Below are 20,628 nucleotides of genomic sequence, written 5' to 3'. Positions count from 1 at the left end.
AAAGGGGAAACATAACCCCTTTTTTCAAAAAGGGAGAAAAGGAAGACCCGAGGAGCTACAGGCCAGTCAGTCTCACCTCTGTGCCCAGCAAGGTCATGGAGCAGATCCTCCTGGAAACTCAGCTAAGGCACATGCAAAAAGAGGAGGTGATTGGTAGCAGCTAACATAGCTTCACCAAGGGCAAGTCATGCCTGACAAATTTGGTGGCCTTCTAGAAAAGGTTACAGCAGTAGTGGACAAGGGAAGAGCAACTGCCGTCACATATACCTGGACTTGTGCAAAGCGTTTGACACTGTCCTGCACAATATCCTGGTCTCTAAATTGGAGAGACATGGATTTGACAGATGGACCACTTGGTGGATAAAGAACTGGCTGGATAGTCACGTACAGAGTTGTGGTCAACAGCTCGATGTCCAAGTGGAGACCAGTTACAAATGGTGTTCCTCAGAGGTCGGTGCTGGGACTAGTGATGTTCAGCATCTTTGTTGGTGACATGGACAATGGGATCGAGTGCACCCTCAGCAAGTGTGCCGATGATACCAAGCTGTGTGGCGAGGTAGACACACTGGAAGGGAGGAATGCCATCCAGAGGGACCTGGAAAGGGTGGAGAGGTGGGCCTATGCCAACCTCCTGAAGTTCAACAAGGCCAAGTGCAAGGTCCTGCACGTGGGTCAGGGCAATTCCAAGCACAAATACAGACTGGGAGGGGAATGGATTGAGAGCAGCCCTGAGGAGAAGGACCTGGGTAGGCTGATGGATGAGAAGTTCAACATGAGCTGGCAATGCGTGCTCACAGCCCAGAAGACCAACGCATCAGAAGAAATGTGGCCAGCAGGTCAAGGGAGGTGATTCTGCCCCTCTACTCCTTTCTGGTGAGAACCCACCTGGAGTACTGCATCCAGCTCTGGGGCACCCCACACAGGAAAGACATGGACCTGTTGGAGTGGGTCCAGAGGAGGGCCACCAAGATGATCCGAGGGCTGGAGCACCTCTCCTATGAGGACAGGCTGAGAGAGTTGGGGTTGTTCAGCGTGGAGAAGGCTCTTGGGAGACCTTATAGCAGCCTTCCAGTACCTAAAGGGGGCCTACAGTACAGCTCGGGAAGGACTTTTGACAAAGGCATGTAGTGATAGGATGAGGGAGAATGGATTTAAACTGAAAGAGAGTAGATTTAGATTAGATATTAGGAAGAAATTCTTTGCTGTGAGGGTGGTAAGGCACTGGCACAGGTTGCCCAGGGAAGTTGTGGATGCCCCATCCCTGGAGGTGTTGAAGGCCAGGTTGGATGGGGCTTTGAGCAACCTGGTCTAGTGGGAGGTGTCCCTGCCCATGGTGTGGGGGTTGGAACTCGATGATCTTCAAGGTCCCTTCCAACCTAAATTATTCGATGATTCTATGATTTTAAAAAGTGAGGTAAGCACAGTCATGAGCAGTCGCTGTGTAAAAGGGAGGGAAGAGTGTTTGGAGAGTGCCCCCTTGGCTTGGGGGCAGCTCCTTCTCTGAGGAGTGACACAGGTAGACACTGAGGATTTGGGTTGTGGGTCAGAATGAAATGAGCATCCTCTGCTTCTGTGCCTCTACATGTGTGACAGAGGGGGAGCCTCTGGCAAATAGAGTCCTCCATCAAGTCAGGAAAAATCTAGGCCTTGCCTCCCTTTGAGGTCGAAGCAGATAGTGCCCGTTCCAGTGCAAATTAAAGCATTATGGACCAATTTCTGACCTGGCAGAAAACAATATGCAGTCATTGAGTAAATTAGGTCTTTGCTCATTTTCATGAGATGAGACTCTGTTACTGTCAGCTAATGGTGTGGTGGTGGCATACTGCGACATGTGTGTTTTTCTTAGCATATGCCACTGTTTAGTATCTCTGTCCTAATGTTTATCAATATTGTTACTTAAATAAACAAATCCTTTTAATCTGTTTCTCTAGCAGTGTTGACAGCAAGTGCATTTACAGAAACTTCCCTTATTGCTTAAATCAGATTGCATAAGGCACAGAAGTGTTTTCTGTCTGGGGGTTTGTGTCTGGTATCAGCAAGACGGAATTACTCTAAAAGTGCATCGCTTTAGTCTGTAGATTATAAATGATGGCTTCTCTTTGGTTATTTAAATTTTTATGTCCTAAATAAATATTGTGTATATCAAGAAGCTTTGGCATTACCTTAAGTACTTCCGGCAAGTAGTGGAGGGAATTTGGATTGGAAAGTACTTCTATAAAGGAGTTACCAATACATCAAGTAGTAGAATCAAACAGAAAGTTGGATGGAAGTTTGTGTTCTGTGGCTTCTTGAAAACTTTTCCATAGACAAGTAATTAAAGGCTTTTAACAAAATAAATGGTAAAGGTTAATTACAAAAGTGTAACATCCGTGCTTTTATCAAAAGACAGCTGACAGCACAGCTTCCTGGCATTCTGTAGGCAGTGGTTGGTATAGTCCTGTGGATAATATTAATTTCTTTTTCTGTAAAATAAAGATAGAGGCTATAGCTGAGTGAGGGGAGGAAGATGCTCCATTTATTGACCATTCTTTGCACAAGACTAAGCCCTGATGTACAGTAGGATGGTACCACTTAAATCACTGTGCTTTCCAGTTGGGAGAATATAGCTGTTTCCCTGTGAATGAAGGCTGGATTATGTTATTTAGAAAAGGTAAGTTGTGTTTCCAAACGTGTTCCAATCTGCAGGTTGTATTGTGTTCTGTTACCTCATTGCCTAATTATCAAATTGGTTGCCATCAGGAAGAGCATTTGGCTCTGAGATTGCTGACGTCACTCTGAATTTCATTCATTTACTCAGTGTTGCTGTTCTTCATGGGGGAAAACTCACACAGAACTGGTGGGCTCTTCTGTTATTTTGTGTTTGGTTTTTTTTTCATACCTGTCCTTCAGCTGTTTTAAAAGCCTAATAATTTGAAAATAATATTCCACCTAAATTTCCAAGGGCAAACACTTTAAAAATTCTTCCTCTGCAGTCCTTGAGCAACACATTTGTTCCTAAAGAGTGTATCATGAAGGTATTCTGTGGAGGATATGAGTGGCCGTTACCATTGAGGCAACTACCTTAAAATTTGAAGAGTTTTTCAGTATGCTGCTCAGTTTGTTGTTTTCCTCAGTGTGCAGTTGAAGAGCTCTCTCCTTAGTTCTGATTCTGACATGATGGTTTTCCTTGCCTCTTCCTAGTAACGAAGACAGTGTGCGCAGAGCAGTGTGATGGACGGTGTTATGGGCCCTACGTCAGCGACTGCTGCCACCGGGAATGCGCTGGAGGCTGTTCTGGACCTAAAGACACTGATTGCTTTGTATGTGTGAGACTTCTCATTTTTCTTGTTCCTAGCAGTCACACTGCAAATTCTTAATGCTTTAATCCGTGAAATTCACAATTTTGTGCCTTTTAATGCATTGCATGCGCACTCACACTCAGACAGATTTAGACTGCAAATTTTAGCATTTAATATTTTTCACATTATATTAACATCACTTATCTACTTAATATTACCCATTAACAGATTTATGAGATTTGTAAATACAGATTGGGAGCTCTTAATATGCTAATCTCTGTGATTTTTATCTTTTGCTTTTCTAAAATTAACTTTTAGAGGTGATAGGGATTTTTTGGAAGTATTTATCATTGCATTTGAGCATGGCTTTTATTACTGCTCTATGTGCTTATTATTTGAAAGTTAAAAACACAATTGAGCTTCTCTGTGAAAGGTATTCCCTAATACTGCTAGACTTGATTTAAACTCAGTCTTTTTACTGGCCATGTTTCTTAGCGGAGATGGAAGGAAAGTGGTTTCCAAAATACACTACCTCACATGCGTGCTACTATGTGTGCTTAAGATGAAAAGAGGAAAACGCCAACTTTTTCCTTAAAAAAATAGATAATCTGAACATGCAGGCCTTTAGACAAACCTGTCCTGTTTGTAGTCCATTATTTATAATCATGGTGTGAGCAGCTTCAGAACCCAACACCGATCTCAAAAAATCTGTACCTCATCCCACCGGTTTGCAGAGACAAGTTTTGCTAATGTTTTCAGGGGAAGCAAACCTAGGTCTAAAGAAGGCTAGAACTAGAACATGCACAAAGAGGTGGATTTTCAAAGGTACCCAAGTGATTGAAGAGGCAGATATCTACGAAGTTGGATAGGCTTTTTTTAAAATCTGCCAGATAGGACTAGGAGGGGCGGTATCTTATGGTATGGACAATTGTAGATGTTTTGATATTGTAGGCAAGTGGATTATAATGAACCAGCAAAAATTAATCTTTCCCTGGCTGAACCTGAAACTTTCTCACTGTTCAAGTATTGTTTGATAATAGTAGGTGTTGGGCTTCAAAAACGCATTTGAAATGCTATTTTTCTGCTGCTGATGAAATGCAATGACTGATGAATGCATTTATTGTTCCTGTATGACTGTTGAGGAACATCCTCAAAGCGGATGTGTTGAACCCACATCCTGTGTGTCCATTTTGAAAGGTTAAGGACAAGTTATTTGCAGTGTAAGTTCTGTAATACTGCAGCCTGAAAGAAAATGAGTTAGACTTTCTGAATTGTTGCAGTTATGGAAATGTATATGCTAAAAATCAAATAGCGTTTTTGTTCTGATCCAGCAGAGAAGCACCCAGGGCTTTATTCTCGTTCACTCCTGGCCCAAGAGCAATGTAAAAGAAATTCAGCAGGGATCTGGCAATTTTCAGGGTTAGTCATTATTTGCTTAGTACACACTGGGTGAAAAGTGTAATACTTTAGGCTATAGACAACTGTGCTTATTTTTCAGCTGAGATACAACTTTGGTTTTTCCCTGTGTATGTTCCTGTGCTTTCATTCACAAATTAGTGGCATTTAGCACCAAATGCTAGAAGTTTGCATACATTATTGAAGCAATTCCAAGTGTATACAGAGCATTATAGTAATAAATTAGAAATTCCTGAATCTTCTAGGTGGGCTTTTCCTGAGGAGTGCTGTCTCTCTGAACAGTATCGGTATGCTTTTCCTTACGAATTTGCTAAACCGTTATCAAAGGATTGTCATGTACATGATAGAGTACCTTTTAAGTCAACAGCAGATGTGAAAAAATACATCGAGGAAACAAGCTAAATCAGTATTTATTAATAAGCAAAAGTACGGTTTATGAAGCATTACAAATCCTTTAGCATATTATGGCAGCTTGCAACAGCATCCTGTTGTAAATATGGTTTTAATATTTCTAGATAAAACTCATCCATCCTCCTCCATATGCTGCCATTCACTCATTTGCATATTTGGTTCTAAAAGCAAGACAATAATCATCATCTGACATAACTGAAAGCAAACATGCTGAAGCAAAGTTTTAAAGATGTTTGTATCTTGTATTCAAAACCAAACTGGATCTAAAACTTGAAACGCATAGCAGGGCCTGGTTAAGTGCTCACCGGAAGCAGAAAATTGGCACAACCCTATTTGTAGAGTGGACTTCCCATCCAGTTCTTGGTAAGGAAGTAACTGACTGTACTGATCTTTTTTTTAAAAAAACAAAACAAAACAAAACCGCCAAAACAACCCAAACCCCAAAACTGGTTCTTTGAGAAACTGACAGTTTTTATAATATGCATTTTAAAGAACCAGAAAAGACAGGATGAGTTTGGCTTACCTGCAAGCTCCTGAGGAGTGTGTAAGCTCACGCTCCATGTAGGACAATAGGACGATGCCTCTGTCATTATGTAACACCCTGTTTGTCCCTTTCAGCAGCAGATTTTGTCCTTCTCTTTTGGTTACATTATTAGCCTCCCGCTTCTGACGTGACAGGTAACCTCCCTCAGTCCTGCTGGCCCTGATCTGAATGGATATAAGAACTGTTAGTAAAAGCAGCAGAACAGAGGAATCTTTTTCACTTTTCTCTCAGTTCCAGCCCTGCGGGGAGGGGACATGACACATATGTTGGTATACTTGCTGACTCTTTAAAGATTCAAAACCATCTATATTTTTTACGATCTGGAAAAGGACTAGAAGGATTCATCCCTAGACTAAAACTTATAAGGCAACCTGGCTTCTGGAAGACAGATTAGTGGGGAAGCAGAATCCAGTAGCAGTAGTTGCTTAAACTGCTAGAGGGATCCAAGCCAGGCTACGGCTTTCATATTCGTATGAAATTTGACATTTACGGTATGCTTTGTAAATATTACTCCCAACAGTTTTTTATAAGCTGTGGTTAAAACTGTAGACACGATATGTGGTGATAAGGATTCTCAAAATTGGTGTTTTTCTGTTACTAATTATCAACCTTGCGTGATCAATTATTTTCCCTGCATACTGTTGCTCTCCTTATCCACACACTTGCCTCTTCATTTGTCAGGGCCCTGTCCTCTGTCAGCTGTGGGTGGCTGAGCTTGAATGCTAAGTGATACAAAGTCTTATTTTCTTTCTCAGTGTGTGAAGCAACTGACCTTGTTAAACTTGCCACTTAGGGAAATGACCCCCTCCTGTGCTAGCTCAAAAGAAGCTCTTATCCCTCTTGCTTTCTAATTGGGAATTTCAGTTTTCAGCTGGACGATGGACTCATGCTGTAAGAAATTTAAAGGTTGGACCTCTGAAAAAGTCATTAGCATTTGTTTAGACTGACTATGATAAAGAGCTGCTCACTCTTGGCCGTTTTAGAATATCCTGTCGAGTTGTGAATTAGTTGATTGCTAGTAGTAACAATAGTTATGAAACAAATTACAGTGGTGTTATAGTTTTGTAGGAAGTGCTGTAACAGTCAACTATGTTTCAAATTAAAGGGGCTCTTTGAGCCCCGTTTTATAAGTCATGTATTTGCTAAGATCCTAGCAAGAAATCTAAGTAGCCAAAATAAAGTTTAGAAAACTATATATCACATTCCTCACTGTTGCAACACATCTGAACAATCAAGACTGTATTTTAAACTAAAAAAAAAAAAAAAAACAACAAAAAAAAAAAAACAAACCAAAAGCAGCTGTATAATTTAATTTAATATGTTTTTTTCTCCCTTGCTTTTCAGGCCTGTATGAATTTCAATGATAGTGGTGCATGTGTCACGCAGTGCCCTCAGACTTTTGTATACAATCCTACCACCTTCCAGCTGGAGCATAATCACAATGCCAAGTACACCTATGGGGCTTTTTGTGTCAAAAAGTGTCCACGTAAGTGCTGTGTTAGCTGCCTTTTCCTGCAGTGATGGAAAGTTTTGAGTTGCATTTCAGGAGCCTTACAAAACAATGAGAGAATGAGAGCTAAGTGCGTAGTGCAGTATCTCGAATCACTCCACATGTGCTTGCAGCCTGTCATAACTCAGTCATGTGTTAACTGAAGGCAGTGACGTTCTGCATTGCTCACACTTCCCAAGTATCCTACACTATAGGGATTTTCTTAAAGAAAGGGAATTCACTAGGTGTCTTTTCATGATCACCGCTTGTTACATTCATGCTTTAGATCAGCATTTGTAAATCTCAAAATGAATTGTTAAAATAGTTAGTGTGATTGTAAAAGAGTATAAATTTCTGTTTAAGAAAAATAACAGTCCACAATCAGTACCACCCAGGACCAAATGCTTTCACGATACTTTTCTTAACTTGGAGTAATGATGGTTTGACAGAAAGTTACCATAAATATTTTCTGAGCAGTTCTGGCCAATGAGGAAAACCTATGCAATACTGACAACAATAGTCTTAAAACTCCAGAGTAAAATTAGAGGGGAAGAGGAAGTTAAAAAAAGAATAATCTCATGCATGTAAAAAACATGCTTCTGAGATACCAGACAGATGATGGCCAGTAACAGAAAAAATTAGAGGGTCATCACTTATATAGTCTTTGATACTGCTATTTTAGTTAGAAAGAAAAATAAGGGAGACGGTATTCTTGCTCTCCCTTTCATTCTCACCATTTACAGTTGTATTGTGCATTAAGTATTTTATATATAAATTACATATAAGGATGGGTAATCCATAGTAAGCGGAAATATAATTCAACTCAAACCAAAATCCAAATTTTGAATCTCTGTGGAGAAGTGCAGATTGACAGTAGGCTGAGGCTGTGACTGTCAAGGCTTAGTTTTGCCTGTAATAGTGGCGGGTTTTTTGAAGCAAGATAATATTTTTTTTTTTACAAAACTGGTATAATGTGCACTACTTAAGGGATATGATTCTTTGTCCAAATACTTCATTGAACTTTTTTCCTTTTTTTTTTCTCCCTTTCTTGGCCGTATTAAGCTTTCAATTATGTAGGATCAGTTTATATCCCCTTTGGCAGTTGTTTTACAAGCCAAAATTGAAGTACTTGTCATTGTCTTGTGCAGTGTTTTATCCCAGATGTATATATTTGTATGTGTGAAAGAGACAGGGCAGAGTATCTTGTTTTATTTCTCTCCAATTAGTGTAGCTTTTTTTTACTACAAATAATAATAAAACCAAGTTGGGGGAGAAGGGGGAAATCATACCTGACAGTTCATGGGCTTTCATAAGTCTCTGAAAACGTGCCTAATTTGCTTGCTTATACACTGCTGAAAACACTGAACATAAAATGTTAATGTCAATGTGGAATTAATAATTAATTGTGGTAATTAATGTGGTAATTAGTAGTATATATTGACACAGCATCCAAAACCATGTGTCCCAGTATTATTTAGTCCAGTGGTTCGGTTTCTGCCAATATCTTCTTCTTCTCTTCAGATAACTTTGTGGTAGATTCCAGCTCTTGTGTCCGTGCATGTCCGAGCTCCAAGATGGAGGTTGAAGAAAATGGTATTAAGATGTGCAAGCCCTGCACTGACATTTGTCCTAAAGGTAGGCAGTAGTTTAGTATAAATTTTCTTGGATGTAGTCTAAACTGTAGTAGAGCAAAACTGGGTGTTATTTTGGCATGAAATACCGTTCATGAGTTCATTGTAGAATATTAATAGCCTTTGAATACCCACAGAACTTTGAGCTATGTAGGCTGTATGTGAAGTATATACAATAGAATGAGAATTTATTAAGTTGTAATGGTAATGTGTAACCAAGCCAATTACTTTTGATTAGATAAAAATGAAAGGGATTTCTGTGTTGGTTTTAGAGAAATCTGAAAGAATTCTTTATTATGTTATTTTAATGACAAGTATTTCCTGAAGCTGCCCTTTTGTCGTTGCATAGGGGGCCATACTAAAGCCCTGGCTTCAATGTGTGGTATGTCTCATACTTGTCAATACAATGTTAGGTTTCCATTTATTTCCTCTGTGTTTTTAAAAATGTCTGTTATCCCAGAATCTTCTACCTCCTTTCTAAGTGTGTAAAACCTAGACTACGAGTTTTTCAGTGATGGTGCTCTTGAGAAGACTGAAATCTATAGATTATTTTGCTGTCCCAAGATCCACTAGGGAGACTTTCTGCTCTCTGTTTGAAGGTCTCAGGAGCAAAGCAGCATCAGTTTTCCCAGATGGGCCTATGCCACGTTTCAGTCATAGTGGAAGCCGTATCTGGAGGGGAATTCACAGTGAAGCTACTGAAAAACTCTGTAAATCAACAGTCACTCCACATGGCTGAAACAGTCAAACACAGAGATCCCTGCCAAGGCAGGGTACAGACATGCTGAATTCGAAGAGAAGGCAAAGGCCAGCCCTTTAACCTAAATGCAGTAAATAACTATTATGCTGGATAGATAGTTCTGTGCATGAAAATACATGTGTAGTGTTCCTGTCTAGCTCCTAGCCTTACTCTGTGAGGAGGAATGACAGAGCTCAAAGGGTTGTGATCAGCAGTGCAGAGTCTAGTTGGAGGCCTGTAGGTAGCAGTGTTCCCCGGGGAAATGGGGAAATTCTGGGTCTGGTCTTGTTCAACGTACTCGTCAATGACCTGGATAAGGTGACAATGTACCCTAAGCAAGTTTGCTGATGACACAAAACTGGGAGGAGTGGCTGACACACCAGAAGGCTGTGCTGCCATACAGCAAGATGTGGACAGGCTAGAGAGTTGGGCAGAGAGGAACCACGTGAAGTTCAACGAGGGCAAGTGTAGGGTCCTGCACCTAGGGAGGAATAACCCCAGGCACCAGTACAGGTTAGGGGTTGACCTGCTGGAAAACAGCTCTGCAGAGAAGCACCTGGGAGTCCTGGTAGACAAGCTGACCGTGAGCCAGCAATGTGCCTTTGTGGCCAAGAGGCCCAATAGTATTCTGGGATGCATTAAAAAGAGCATGGCCAACATGTCGAGGGAGGTCATCCTCCCTCTCTACTCTGCCCTGGTGAGGCTGCATCTGGAGTACTGTATCCAGTTCTGGGCGCCCCAATTCAAGAAGGACAGGGAACTGCTGGAGAGAGTCCAGCAGAGGGCTACAAAGGTGATCAAGGGTCTGGAGCACCTCTCTTATGAGGAAAGGCTGAGAGCGCTGTGTTTAGGCTGGAGAAGAGAAGACTGAGAAGGGATCTCATCAATGCTTATAAATATCTAAAGGGCGGTTGTCAAGAGGATGGGGCCAGACTCTTTTTGGTGGTGACCAGTGACAGGACAAGGGGCACAAGCTGGAACACAGGGAATTCCATCTAAACATGAGGAGGAACCTCTTTACTTTGAGGGTGACAGTGCACTGGAACAGGCTGCCCAGAGAGGTTGTGGAATCTCCTTCTCTGGAGATATTCAAAACCCACCGGGATGCATTCCTGTCCAACTTGCCCTAGGTGAACCTGCTTTGGCAGGGAAGTTGGACTAGGTGATCTCTCAAGGTCCCTTCTAACCCCTACCATTCTGTGATTCTGCGAAAGTTATCATGTGTTTGTAAAAGGTCCAGGTGTACTGCTGGTAGTTGCCATTAGAGGAGCCCAGTTAGGGAGATAGCATACATTACGTGATGGAAGTCATGAAGGATTTGTTCCTGGATGCAACATGTGTCCCAGAAAATACACCTAATTACATAGAAAGGCTACACGGGGAAGTTTTCTCACTGGGTACCAAAGTTTCTTCAGGCCCCAGTAACTTAGTTGTTGGGATTATGAGTAAAGTATGTATGTTCTTTCTAAAGGAACTTACGGCATATGAATGGCTAAGTTCACAAATCCATCAGAGCAAAGGGGACCTCTTGAGCTTGTAGCGTTAGGACCCCTCAGTTTCTGCAGTGTGTAGTGCACAAATAAGTGGCAGGGCCACCAGGCTAGTCTGAGCTAAGTTATCAACTCTCTGTTTACAGCTGGGTTGTGTGGGATTTTATGTGGGCCATACTTGTCTTCAGAGCCACTGTAAAATACCTTAACCTGTGTGCCAGGATGTTCTTCTGTGGCAGGTACTTTAGCATATGGCTTATTTTAAATTGGCATGTGCTTCTTCAGGAATATGGGTAAAGGGTACTGTTTTAACACCTCTTTACTGCTTTATCTCTGAAACAAATGAAGGCTCGTGTCTAGAAGGCCAACATATTCTGATCCAATAATTGTTTTTTCTGGTTCTTTACACAAACTCCTTGTTTTGGCAGCATGTGATGGCATTGGAACAGGGAGTTTAGTGTCAGCTCAGACGGTGGATTCCAGCAACATTGACAAGTTCATAAACTGTACCAAGATCAATGGCAACCTTATCTTCCTTGTTACTGGGATTCATGGGTAAGTGACAAAATGTGAAGACGTTATGTCATGGTGCCAACTGAAACAAATTGCATCCACCTCTTAATGATAGCCCCAGGCTTCTTTTGCAGAATAGCAGATCCAGGGTAAATTCGTTTTCTGCCTGCCATTATGAAGGAAACTGTTACCTTGATTCTTATGACTCAACCTTTAGGAAAAAAAAAAAGGATGAAGTAGACTGTTTGCGCTAGAAAGAGAAAAGATTTTTGGTTACTTTATGAGGTCCTTGGTACTGGCTTACCATAACAGCTGATTAGAGAATAGAAGGGAGAAAGGGAAGTTACTTTCCATTAGTTTGTTTTGAATTTTGTATGATCAGCAGTCTAATATGCAGAATATGCAGAGAGAGTGCCTCACCTACCATAAATTGTCATAGCCTGGGTGGCTGTCACTGCATAGAGGTGCAAAAAAGCTGCCCTCTTGTCAATCAGTTTTGAAGTATATATTCAAGTTCCAATTGCAGAGATGCACAAAACTCACTAGTATTTAAATCCAGTAATTTGGTTTAAATAGAGCTGTATATTGAATAAGTCTTAGTAATGGTTGAAGATGTGGAGATACAGAACCAGTATTTAGAATTCTCACCAATGTGTCCTTCTAAAAGAAGATATACCAGCCAGATAACTAGTTCCTTGCTGTTTAGTTTGGTGCACTGTGCATTTGCCATTGTAGCAAAGGTGAATGCAGGATGCAAATGCTGCAAGGGTGGGATGCATCCAGGGAAGACAGACATACTCTGTTTTGATGGTCCAACACACGTCCAATGCAAATAGCCACTTTCTTGCATTGTATTCTTTCTGCCACTGAGAGAAAAAAAAAATATGATTATATCTTCTTGCTAATTCAAGCCTTCATGTTGTAATCAGCCATGGTGAATTACATGTGACACTTTGAGGTATTTCAGGACCTGTTAAAATGAGCAAAATCCTGAAAATGCACAACCCACTTGCCCCTTTGTTGCAATAAGTATGCAGATATTTTGTGGTACATTAACTGTGTAAAGTACTCGATTGCTTCTACCACTGTGTAAGCTTCAAATTTTAACTTGTTTTTTAGGTTCCTTGCAATTGGTTTTCAAGATTTGGTATCTTAAATACAGCTCCCAAGCCAACTCCATGTTTGCAGCTTTATGGCATAGCGAAAATGTGATTAACTGAATGTCTGCAGGTTGATTTGCAATGGAATTCTGGCATGAGTAGTGCCAGCAGTTTCTTCTTTAGACTTTCTATAGATTCAGATACGTTTAGATTGTAAGAAAGTGATTGACACTAGGCTCCCTGGCTCAAATTTCCGTACTAGGTGAGGTGGAAACAAACGACTTGTTTCCTTGATTTGATATAGTGATTGGTTATAATACTTCACCTGCAACTTGACTCCAGCCATGAGAAAAACAGTTGAAAATCCCCTTCACTGAGACCCTACAGCTCAATGATTCTCAAAAGGCCAGCCAGTGTGAGCTTTGACTGTGTAGTTGGTCTTCTCATCTCTCCAGCAGAGAGTACAGTGTGAAAGGTTAATGTAGCATAGGGAGGAAGAAGGACTTTGGTTCAGGTGGTTTAAGGAAATGCTGCTTTGAAATTTTTGAAGCCCTGGAGAAGGTCACACAGGAGTCAGCACTCAGGCTGTCACACTTTCTGATCCGGCCATATGACCGACTAAGAGACTGGATGTAATTCTATTAAATCTCACAGGACAGGAAGTACTCTAGTACATGCAAGACAAGCAGCTAGAGGACATGAGCAATTTTATGTGGATTATTCCAGTGCATTAAATGAAATGTAATTTTGAGTATTAGGACTCCTTTTGTTGCAGAAGTAACATTAGCTGCAAAGTTACGAGATGAACCTCATTAAAAAAATATGTCAAAATCAAAGAGACCAAACCCAACCTTGAATAAAACCATATTCATCTGAAAAAAATCTAAATTAAGGACTATAAAGCAGAGGGTTAAAATATTTTGTTCTGTTTTCATAGAAGAATATAAGCCTAGGACATGCAATGTTGAAACCATGCACCACTTTGTCTCTCAATCGTTATGTAGAAAACTCACTCCAATAAGACTTAAATATGAGGACACTGAGTTCTGCAACCCTAAAGCTTTCCACAGCATAAATTGCAGTAGTATATATTAAAAGAAAAGGAGAAGATCTGATAATTAATTAAAATAACTTTATATTTCCGGAATAATTTTTGCAAATCAATAATACAGAAATTTAAAAGATGACACTTGGTACACAAGCAGTTTATAATATAAATGGACAGTATAGAGCAACAACAATAATATATATTTCCACTCAAACTTTTAGTTAACTTCTGTTATGAATTTTTTTACTCAGAGCAAACTGCAGCTTTTAAAAGTATGAATTTTCAGTGTTTTAGATTGTAGGGACTTAAAAGCTAGCTCTCTATGGAGAATTGAAAGACTTTTTGTAGTGGCAGACAATAACTTCAGTGAAAGATGCTGAGTGGATTTTTTTGGTTGTTTTCACTGGTAACTGTGCTATTACAATTGATCCTGTCATATTTTTGCTCCTGTGATTCTGTAGCCTGTCTTTCCCTTTCCTCGGTACTTGAAATTTGTCTTTGTGAATTTGTAATAATTTATATACGTACTGTATATATAATTATGAATTGGTTTGATGCACAATTATTTATAATAGTTTATATATAAATTAGATAATTATGACTTTGCTTTAATTAGTGTCCAGAAGTTAAGTGGGATGAAGGTAGACCAAAATTTTGGTAAGTCAGTAGTACGCGTTCTTTTAAGGTAATGCTGAACTCTCTGCTGAAGTGCATGGATAAACTGATCTTTGTTAGGATACATATCTGCTGCCTGAGACAGAAAACACTTTGGCTGGAAAATGGGTAGGACCTGTTTAGTTCAGGTGCAGGTTTCTGTCGCTTGGGACGCTAAAAAGCCAAGCTGCCTTCTGCTTGTGTTGCTGCCTGTGGAGGGGTGGGATATACCAAGGCAAGGTGTAGTTTAAGGATGGACAGCCCCAGCTAGCAGCAAATGCTGCCTTCTTCTTCCCCTCACTTGCAGTAGGAGCGACAAGCCCTTAGTGCTTACCAGCTTTTTATCTTCCCTTTTGTTGTCCATCTCCAGTTTCACTACGAGCCGAAACTCTCATTCTGGGAGCTGTAGAATTCAGCTGTGCCTGTTCTACTGAAAAAGCTTGGCTTTACTGATAAGAATGGCAGAAGATGACTGCATTATTCTACGGTTTTATGAGTTGATAAAACATCTAAACAGACATTGGTCTGTTTAAGGAGTTTAAATGTATATTTGTATGTTTAAAGACTTAGGATCTTAGGATTTGGAGGTGAAATTCAGCATCTGATGTTTACTACAGGCAAGGGTTTTGGTTTTTTAATAGTAATGCATTTTTAGAAGCAAAGTGTTGTGGTTTTGTTAAGTAGTCAAAACTTGTTATCTAGTTTTCTGAGAGCCCCAAATTGTTAAAATTAACAATTCTGAGAGCCCCAATTTGTTAAAAGATGATTAAGGGCTTGGAGCATCTGCCTTATGAGGAAAGGCTGAGAGAGCTGGGACTCTTTAGCCTGGAGAAGAGAAGGCTGAGGGGAGACCTTATTATGGCGTACAAGTATCTAAATGGTGGGTTGAAGGAGGATGGAGCCAGGCTCTTTTCAATGGTTCCCAGTAACAGGACGAGGGTCAATGGGCACAAGTTAGTACACAGGAAATTCCGTTCAAATACACGGAAAAACTTCTTTACGGTGAGGGTGACAGAGCACGGGCACAGGCTGCCCAGGGAGGTTGTGGAGTCCTCTTCTCTGGAGATTTTCAAGACCCGCCTGGATGCAGTCCTGAGTAATGTGCTCTGGGCAATCCTGCTTTAGCAGGGGAGTTGGACTAGATGATCTCTAGAGGTCCCTTCCAACTCTGAAAATTCTGTGATTCTGTGATATGATGCTTCTGTGGTCCACTGTGCTTTACGTTAGGGTTCAAGAACTCATTTCATTGCTGCTAACCTGGAGTCGCTTCCAGGATGGTTAGAAGGACCCCATTAGCCTGTCACCACGTAGACTTGTGAGGCCTGTCCCCAAAGACAGCCTGGTTGATTACCTACATGTTCTGATTCCAAGAATGATGTCTCTTGGAAAGCAGAAGGACAAGAGCTAGAAATGCATGCTCCACATTTACTGAGGATGTTTCCTACCATCAAAAACCCCACAAAAATACCATAACACGGTGTTATGGAAAAGCCTTTTCTTGGCTTTTTAAAGGATTTTTGTTTGGGTTAGGCTTCTAGTCAGCTTTTAAAATAGTTGGAGAGTCTTTACTGCTTTAAAATGAGTGGAAAAAATATTTACTAAATGATGTCACTCTCAAAATCAAGGTCGGCTTCATCTTTTTACACTGCAGCATATCTAACTTTGAGATTTTAATGTTTGGTGGAAGTGTTTAATTTCTCAGGTGACAAACTTAGTTGGCAAGGGTCTGTGCTTTTTGCTGTTCCTATTAAACACCTTCTAAAAAGTGTACCCTTTTAATGCCATGTGTCGGGAACTGCTGCAAGCTCTTAGTTTTGTTTTGTTTATGGCTTGTCACTCATTTCGGTAGCAGTTTTGTTAGTCCTGGTAGTACAATATCGCAACTGTACCATTTGAGCTAGTATTCCTGGAAAAAAAAGTTGAAAATTTGTCTTTTCTTTAGGGAGGTCACCCATGTGTGACGAAACGGGAAAAAGGACTTCACTGAGAGGTTCAAATTAACAATTTATTTGGACTTCACTCACAGGTCCAATACGTCACTATTGCAAGTTCTAGGTGTACAATGGCGATTACACTATTGCAGTTTAAAAGAAATTAGTGGGATACACTATTGCAAGCTAAAAATGATCCCAACAAGTAACAACACAAACCACAAGAGCACTAGATATTAATACCTTTAAAGAGTGCACCATTCACAAACTTAATAGCATGCCATACACCATACGTATGTTTCTTAGTCACTTAACCCTCTCTCAGGTAAGATCACTCAATCCCTGGAAAGTTACCCTGTACAGCATCCTGGACAGGGGGGATACACACGGATCTCCTACCGGCCAGCTGTATCGTTGGAGGATTCCCCATTTTTCTCCCCAAACCCTGCGGTTTATATTTAGGGTGCAGGATTATGCCTGAGTGGATTACACTATCTGGGATATTTACCTCTGCTGGTGTGATAGCCAAGTCTCTGTTGCCAATTTGCGATGTCTAGCACTCAAAGTCATGGGAATAGTGGTGGGATGGGACTCAGGGCATTTTGTTTGTTAAGGGCCATTTGGTTTCCGTTCTCATATGCAATCTTGAGATAACCCCAGGCTGAGCTGTTTTGCAGCTCCCCCCAAGTTATCTCTGCATAGACAAGGCAAGGCAGAGATGAAGCTGAGTCGGATGACAACTCACTGCACCTCACCTATTGTTCTCTGAAACCGGTTTGGCTGGGTGCTCCCATACACCATGGTTGTTTAGAATCCCTTAATTTTCCATGAGCGTAAATATTTGCTAAAACATTAATGATTTGAACTTTAATGATGCTAAGCACCACTATTTTCCTTCAAGATGACTTGGGAAGAGTTAGACAAAGGTTCTGCAGGAACAGCAGCGTGAAGAAATTGGAAACAGTCTGAAGAAATCTGGAGCTGCCTAAAAGCAAAGTGTTGACCTCCTGAATACTGCTTTCTACATGGTATAGCTTTGAGAACCTCATCATTTTTTATTCAGAGTATCACATTTTGTCCTTTTACTCTTTCAGGGACCCATATCACACAATCGCCGCAATCAATCCAGAGAAATTAAATATCTTCCAAACAGTGAGAGAGATAACAGGTAACACACTTCAGATTTCCTATAATCTGAACTTCTTACTTTGTGTTTATGATTGTAATTTGTTGGGTTTTCTGAAGAACACAAGGTGCTTCTTTTCTTTAAACTCGCAATTAAAACCTCATAAAACTTGAATACACAAGAACTTCAGTGTCAGTTGATATTCACAAGTATATTGTCCTGTGGTTATGAATACAGAATGCCCATTGTGTTGGGGGTACACAAGCATCAGAAGACCAAGACCTTACTATTGAGTGAGTGAGGAGTCTTGGTCCTTGCTTGAAAGCATTTGAAATACACCTTGGAAAAAAACAGACAAGCCAGTTTGGTTTTGCAGCTACTTCCTTTGGTCTAATAGTAGATGCTGCTGCAAATTAGCTTCTGTAATTTAAAGAAAAATGTATGTGTGGGGAGGTAGTCCCTCCCATCTTTTGTGACTTTTCAGTGGGATCATGTAGCTGGAACACTGTACTTTGTTTTCTTGCATCTTGCTTCTTGTTTCACCATTTGGGGGCAGGGAGGAAGATACTACAGCTTTGAGTTCTTGATTGATTGCAAATTATGTATAGATAGGGAAATGCAAAACCAAATCCTATCTCATGCACAAAAAAACCCATCTTTCGACACTACAGCATGATTGTAGCTGGGTGGAGCTCAACAAGTGCTTGGCATTTAAAATAAGTTCTCTCCAATGTGCTTCACCTCTCGGAAGTTGTGTATTTCAGCAAGCCAGTGGGATTAAACAATGAAAGTAAGCTCTAAATCACTCCCTCATTAATGCCAAAGATAATCTGGCATCTGGGTGTCTGTAATTTGCCATTCTTAAGCACACTGTCTAATTGACAGTCTCAACTCTACTACTTAAGTGGAATTATCCCTATGCTTAAAGATATACTGCGTTTCAGTCCAGTACTGAATCAAAATCCTAGGGAACTGCACCCTGTAGAGGACTGTGTAGCACAAAAAAAATAAGTAGTTCGACTTACTTGTGCAGAGAATGCTCTCTTGTGATGAACAGTCCTCAAACACACTCAGAAATGAATGCAAGCTCTTTGTTTTAGGAAAGTCTTGTCATCTTTTAATGCATCGTTACGGATCTCTCAACTTCATTATAAAACTGAATGTTCTTAATTCAGGCAAATCTTCATTTTTTTCTGTTGCTGCTGTTTAGAAAAGTCTGGGAGGCCTTTCAAGATTCCAGCCTGTGGTTAGGTTCACCCTCACTGTGGCTGTTGAAAGTGGAAGTAATGCTGCTGTGACTGTTAGAGTCCTCCTTTGCCTTCTTGGAGGAGACAGTGGTGAGCAGGCTGATGAATTCAAAGACATTAGTCTGGAGCATTCATTACTTATTTATTTCTTTGTCTCAAACCAGCACTGTCTTTCATTTATAGGCTAAGCCTGTCCTAATTCGTGTATGTGATAAAGCAATCTTTACGGCTGAAATCATTGACATTCATATGCTTGCCTTTTTCTCCTTTAGGATATTTGAACATACAGTCGTGGCCTGAGAATATGACAGATTTCAGGGTGTTTTCTAACTTGGTTACTATCGGTGGAAGAGCTCTCTATAGGTAAGCTACTTCCTCTGTTGATGGAATAATTTTTTATTAGCATTCAACGATTATTCACTCAGTAGCACAGAGTGCAACGTCTTTTGGGAAAGGCATCATAAATTGATGTTTTTGTTTGTTACCGGGGTATTAATTAACAGTATCTTTGCTAATCAGTTGTTTATAATAGGTAATACCTTTTGAACATAATGATTTTTTTTTTTAAAAAAAAAAAAGAACATCTTGGTTCATTGCTGTAACTATTAACTCATTGTCCGGAAAGTACATTTTATGGCTTAAAATAGCTTGTGAATGTGAAACATAACTTAAAACACATTAGTAGTAGAATTTAGCCCCATCATCAGGAAGTTTATATGGTTGTAATTGGAAGTGCCTAAAGAACAATGTGGTCTTAAGAAGTGGTAAAAGGTAAATACACATTTAGCAACCAATGATAGGACAAGGGGTAATGGATTCAAGCTGGAACACAAGAGGTTCCACTTAAATTTGAGAAGAAACTTCTCAGTGAGGGTGACAGAGCACTGGAACAGGCTGCCCAGGGAGGTTGTGGAGTCTCCTTCTCTGGAGACATTCAAAACTCGCCCGGACGCCTTCCTGTGCAACCTCGTCTAGGTGTTCCTGCTCCGACAGGGGGATTGGACTAGATGATCTTTTGAGGTCCTTTCCAATCCCTAGCATACTGTGATACTCTGATACTGTGATACTGTGATACATCAGAACACTGAAATCACTGAGGTACCTTGCAGGTGGGGTGTACATTAGCTCTGTAGCGCCATTTTTACCAGAGATGTTTCTGTATGAAAACTCATATGGAGGAATTGATTTGAAGAGAAGAAAATGTGGTGAAAAATAATGAGGGAGTGCAGGAAGGTATCTGAATAATATATACAGCAACCCCTGGTTCCCCATTGTGTAAATATAGTAAATCAGTCATGGGATTCTGCTGGCATCTTAAACAGCAACCCAAGCAGATTATGAATAGCAGTGAAACCTTTATATTGAATTACAGCCCAGCATTCTGTTTGGAAGCAGCAATTTTTATTTGGAACAGCTGGAAAACAATTATAATAATTAAAGTACAATAATGTAAAGGATGCCCAGAAACTGGATATTGTCTTCACTAATCTTCAGTCATAAAATATGTGCAGTCATTTCCGTGTTATACAGACAATCATTTACCGTTCCTTTGATGAAAAAAGGAGATAACCACATATTACAACAAAAGAAAAATGAAATGTAGAAAGTGGGCTGGAAAAATTTCCTTGAAAATAACAATTTCTTCCTGTATTACTATAAATGACACTAATTTGATGCCTGACAGAAGATGTTAATACATTTTGCATGACTTTGTCAGTTTCTCCTTAGCGTATAAACTATCATACCATGAATTCTGTCATCTTGGGGAAAAAAAAAGTCTGGATTTTATTCAGTTTTCTTAACAGCACTTTATCTCAAAAAACATGTTAATGGATGAAATGTAACTAGTTGAGGTGTTTTGCTGGCCCAGTTGGCCTAGTGCTGTGAGCATCACCGCTTGTGATATCTCAGGGCTCTTAATTTTCTAGGCAATAGAACTGGATGTTGACTCATAAAATATTTGTGTCACCCCAAAATAAAAGTTTTCTGACCAAATTTCAGTTTTGCCAAA

The 20,628-nt window shown here is 40.2% G+C and overlaps 1 protein-coding gene across 1 annotated transcript in view; it reads left to right on the top strand.

Moving 5' to 3' along the window:
* ERBB4 (erb-b2 receptor tyrosine kinase 4) overlaps window positions 1-20,628 on the top strand; it is a gene marked incomplete at its 5' end in the record, with an annotated part of 657,878 nt that overhangs the window by 458,552 nt on the left and 178,698 nt on the right. Inside the window, 6 exons of the mRNA XM_082483856.1 lie at window positions 3,181-3,299; window positions 6,994-7,135; window positions 8,660-8,773; window positions 11,427-11,553; window positions 17,339-17,412; window positions 18,890-18,980. Of these exons, the coding sequence (XP_082339982.1) occupies window positions 3,181-3,299; window positions 6,994-7,135; window positions 8,660-8,773; window positions 11,427-11,553; window positions 17,339-17,412; window positions 18,890-18,980 (667 nt within the window). The remainder of the gene's footprint in view (window positions 1-3,180; window positions 3,300-6,993; window positions 7,136-8,659; window positions 8,774-11,426; window positions 11,554-17,338; window positions 17,413-18,889; window positions 18,981-20,628) is intronic.

This window comes from Vanellus vanellus, assembly GCF_965231255.1.
Source record: "Vanellus vanellus genome assembly, chromosome: 5".
Lineage (NCBI taxonomy): Eukaryota > Metazoa > Chordata > Aves > Charadriiformes > Charadriidae > Vanellus > Vanellus vanellus.
Note: the sequence above shows the minus strand (reverse complement) of the source record. Positions and strands in the feature narration are given on the sequence as shown.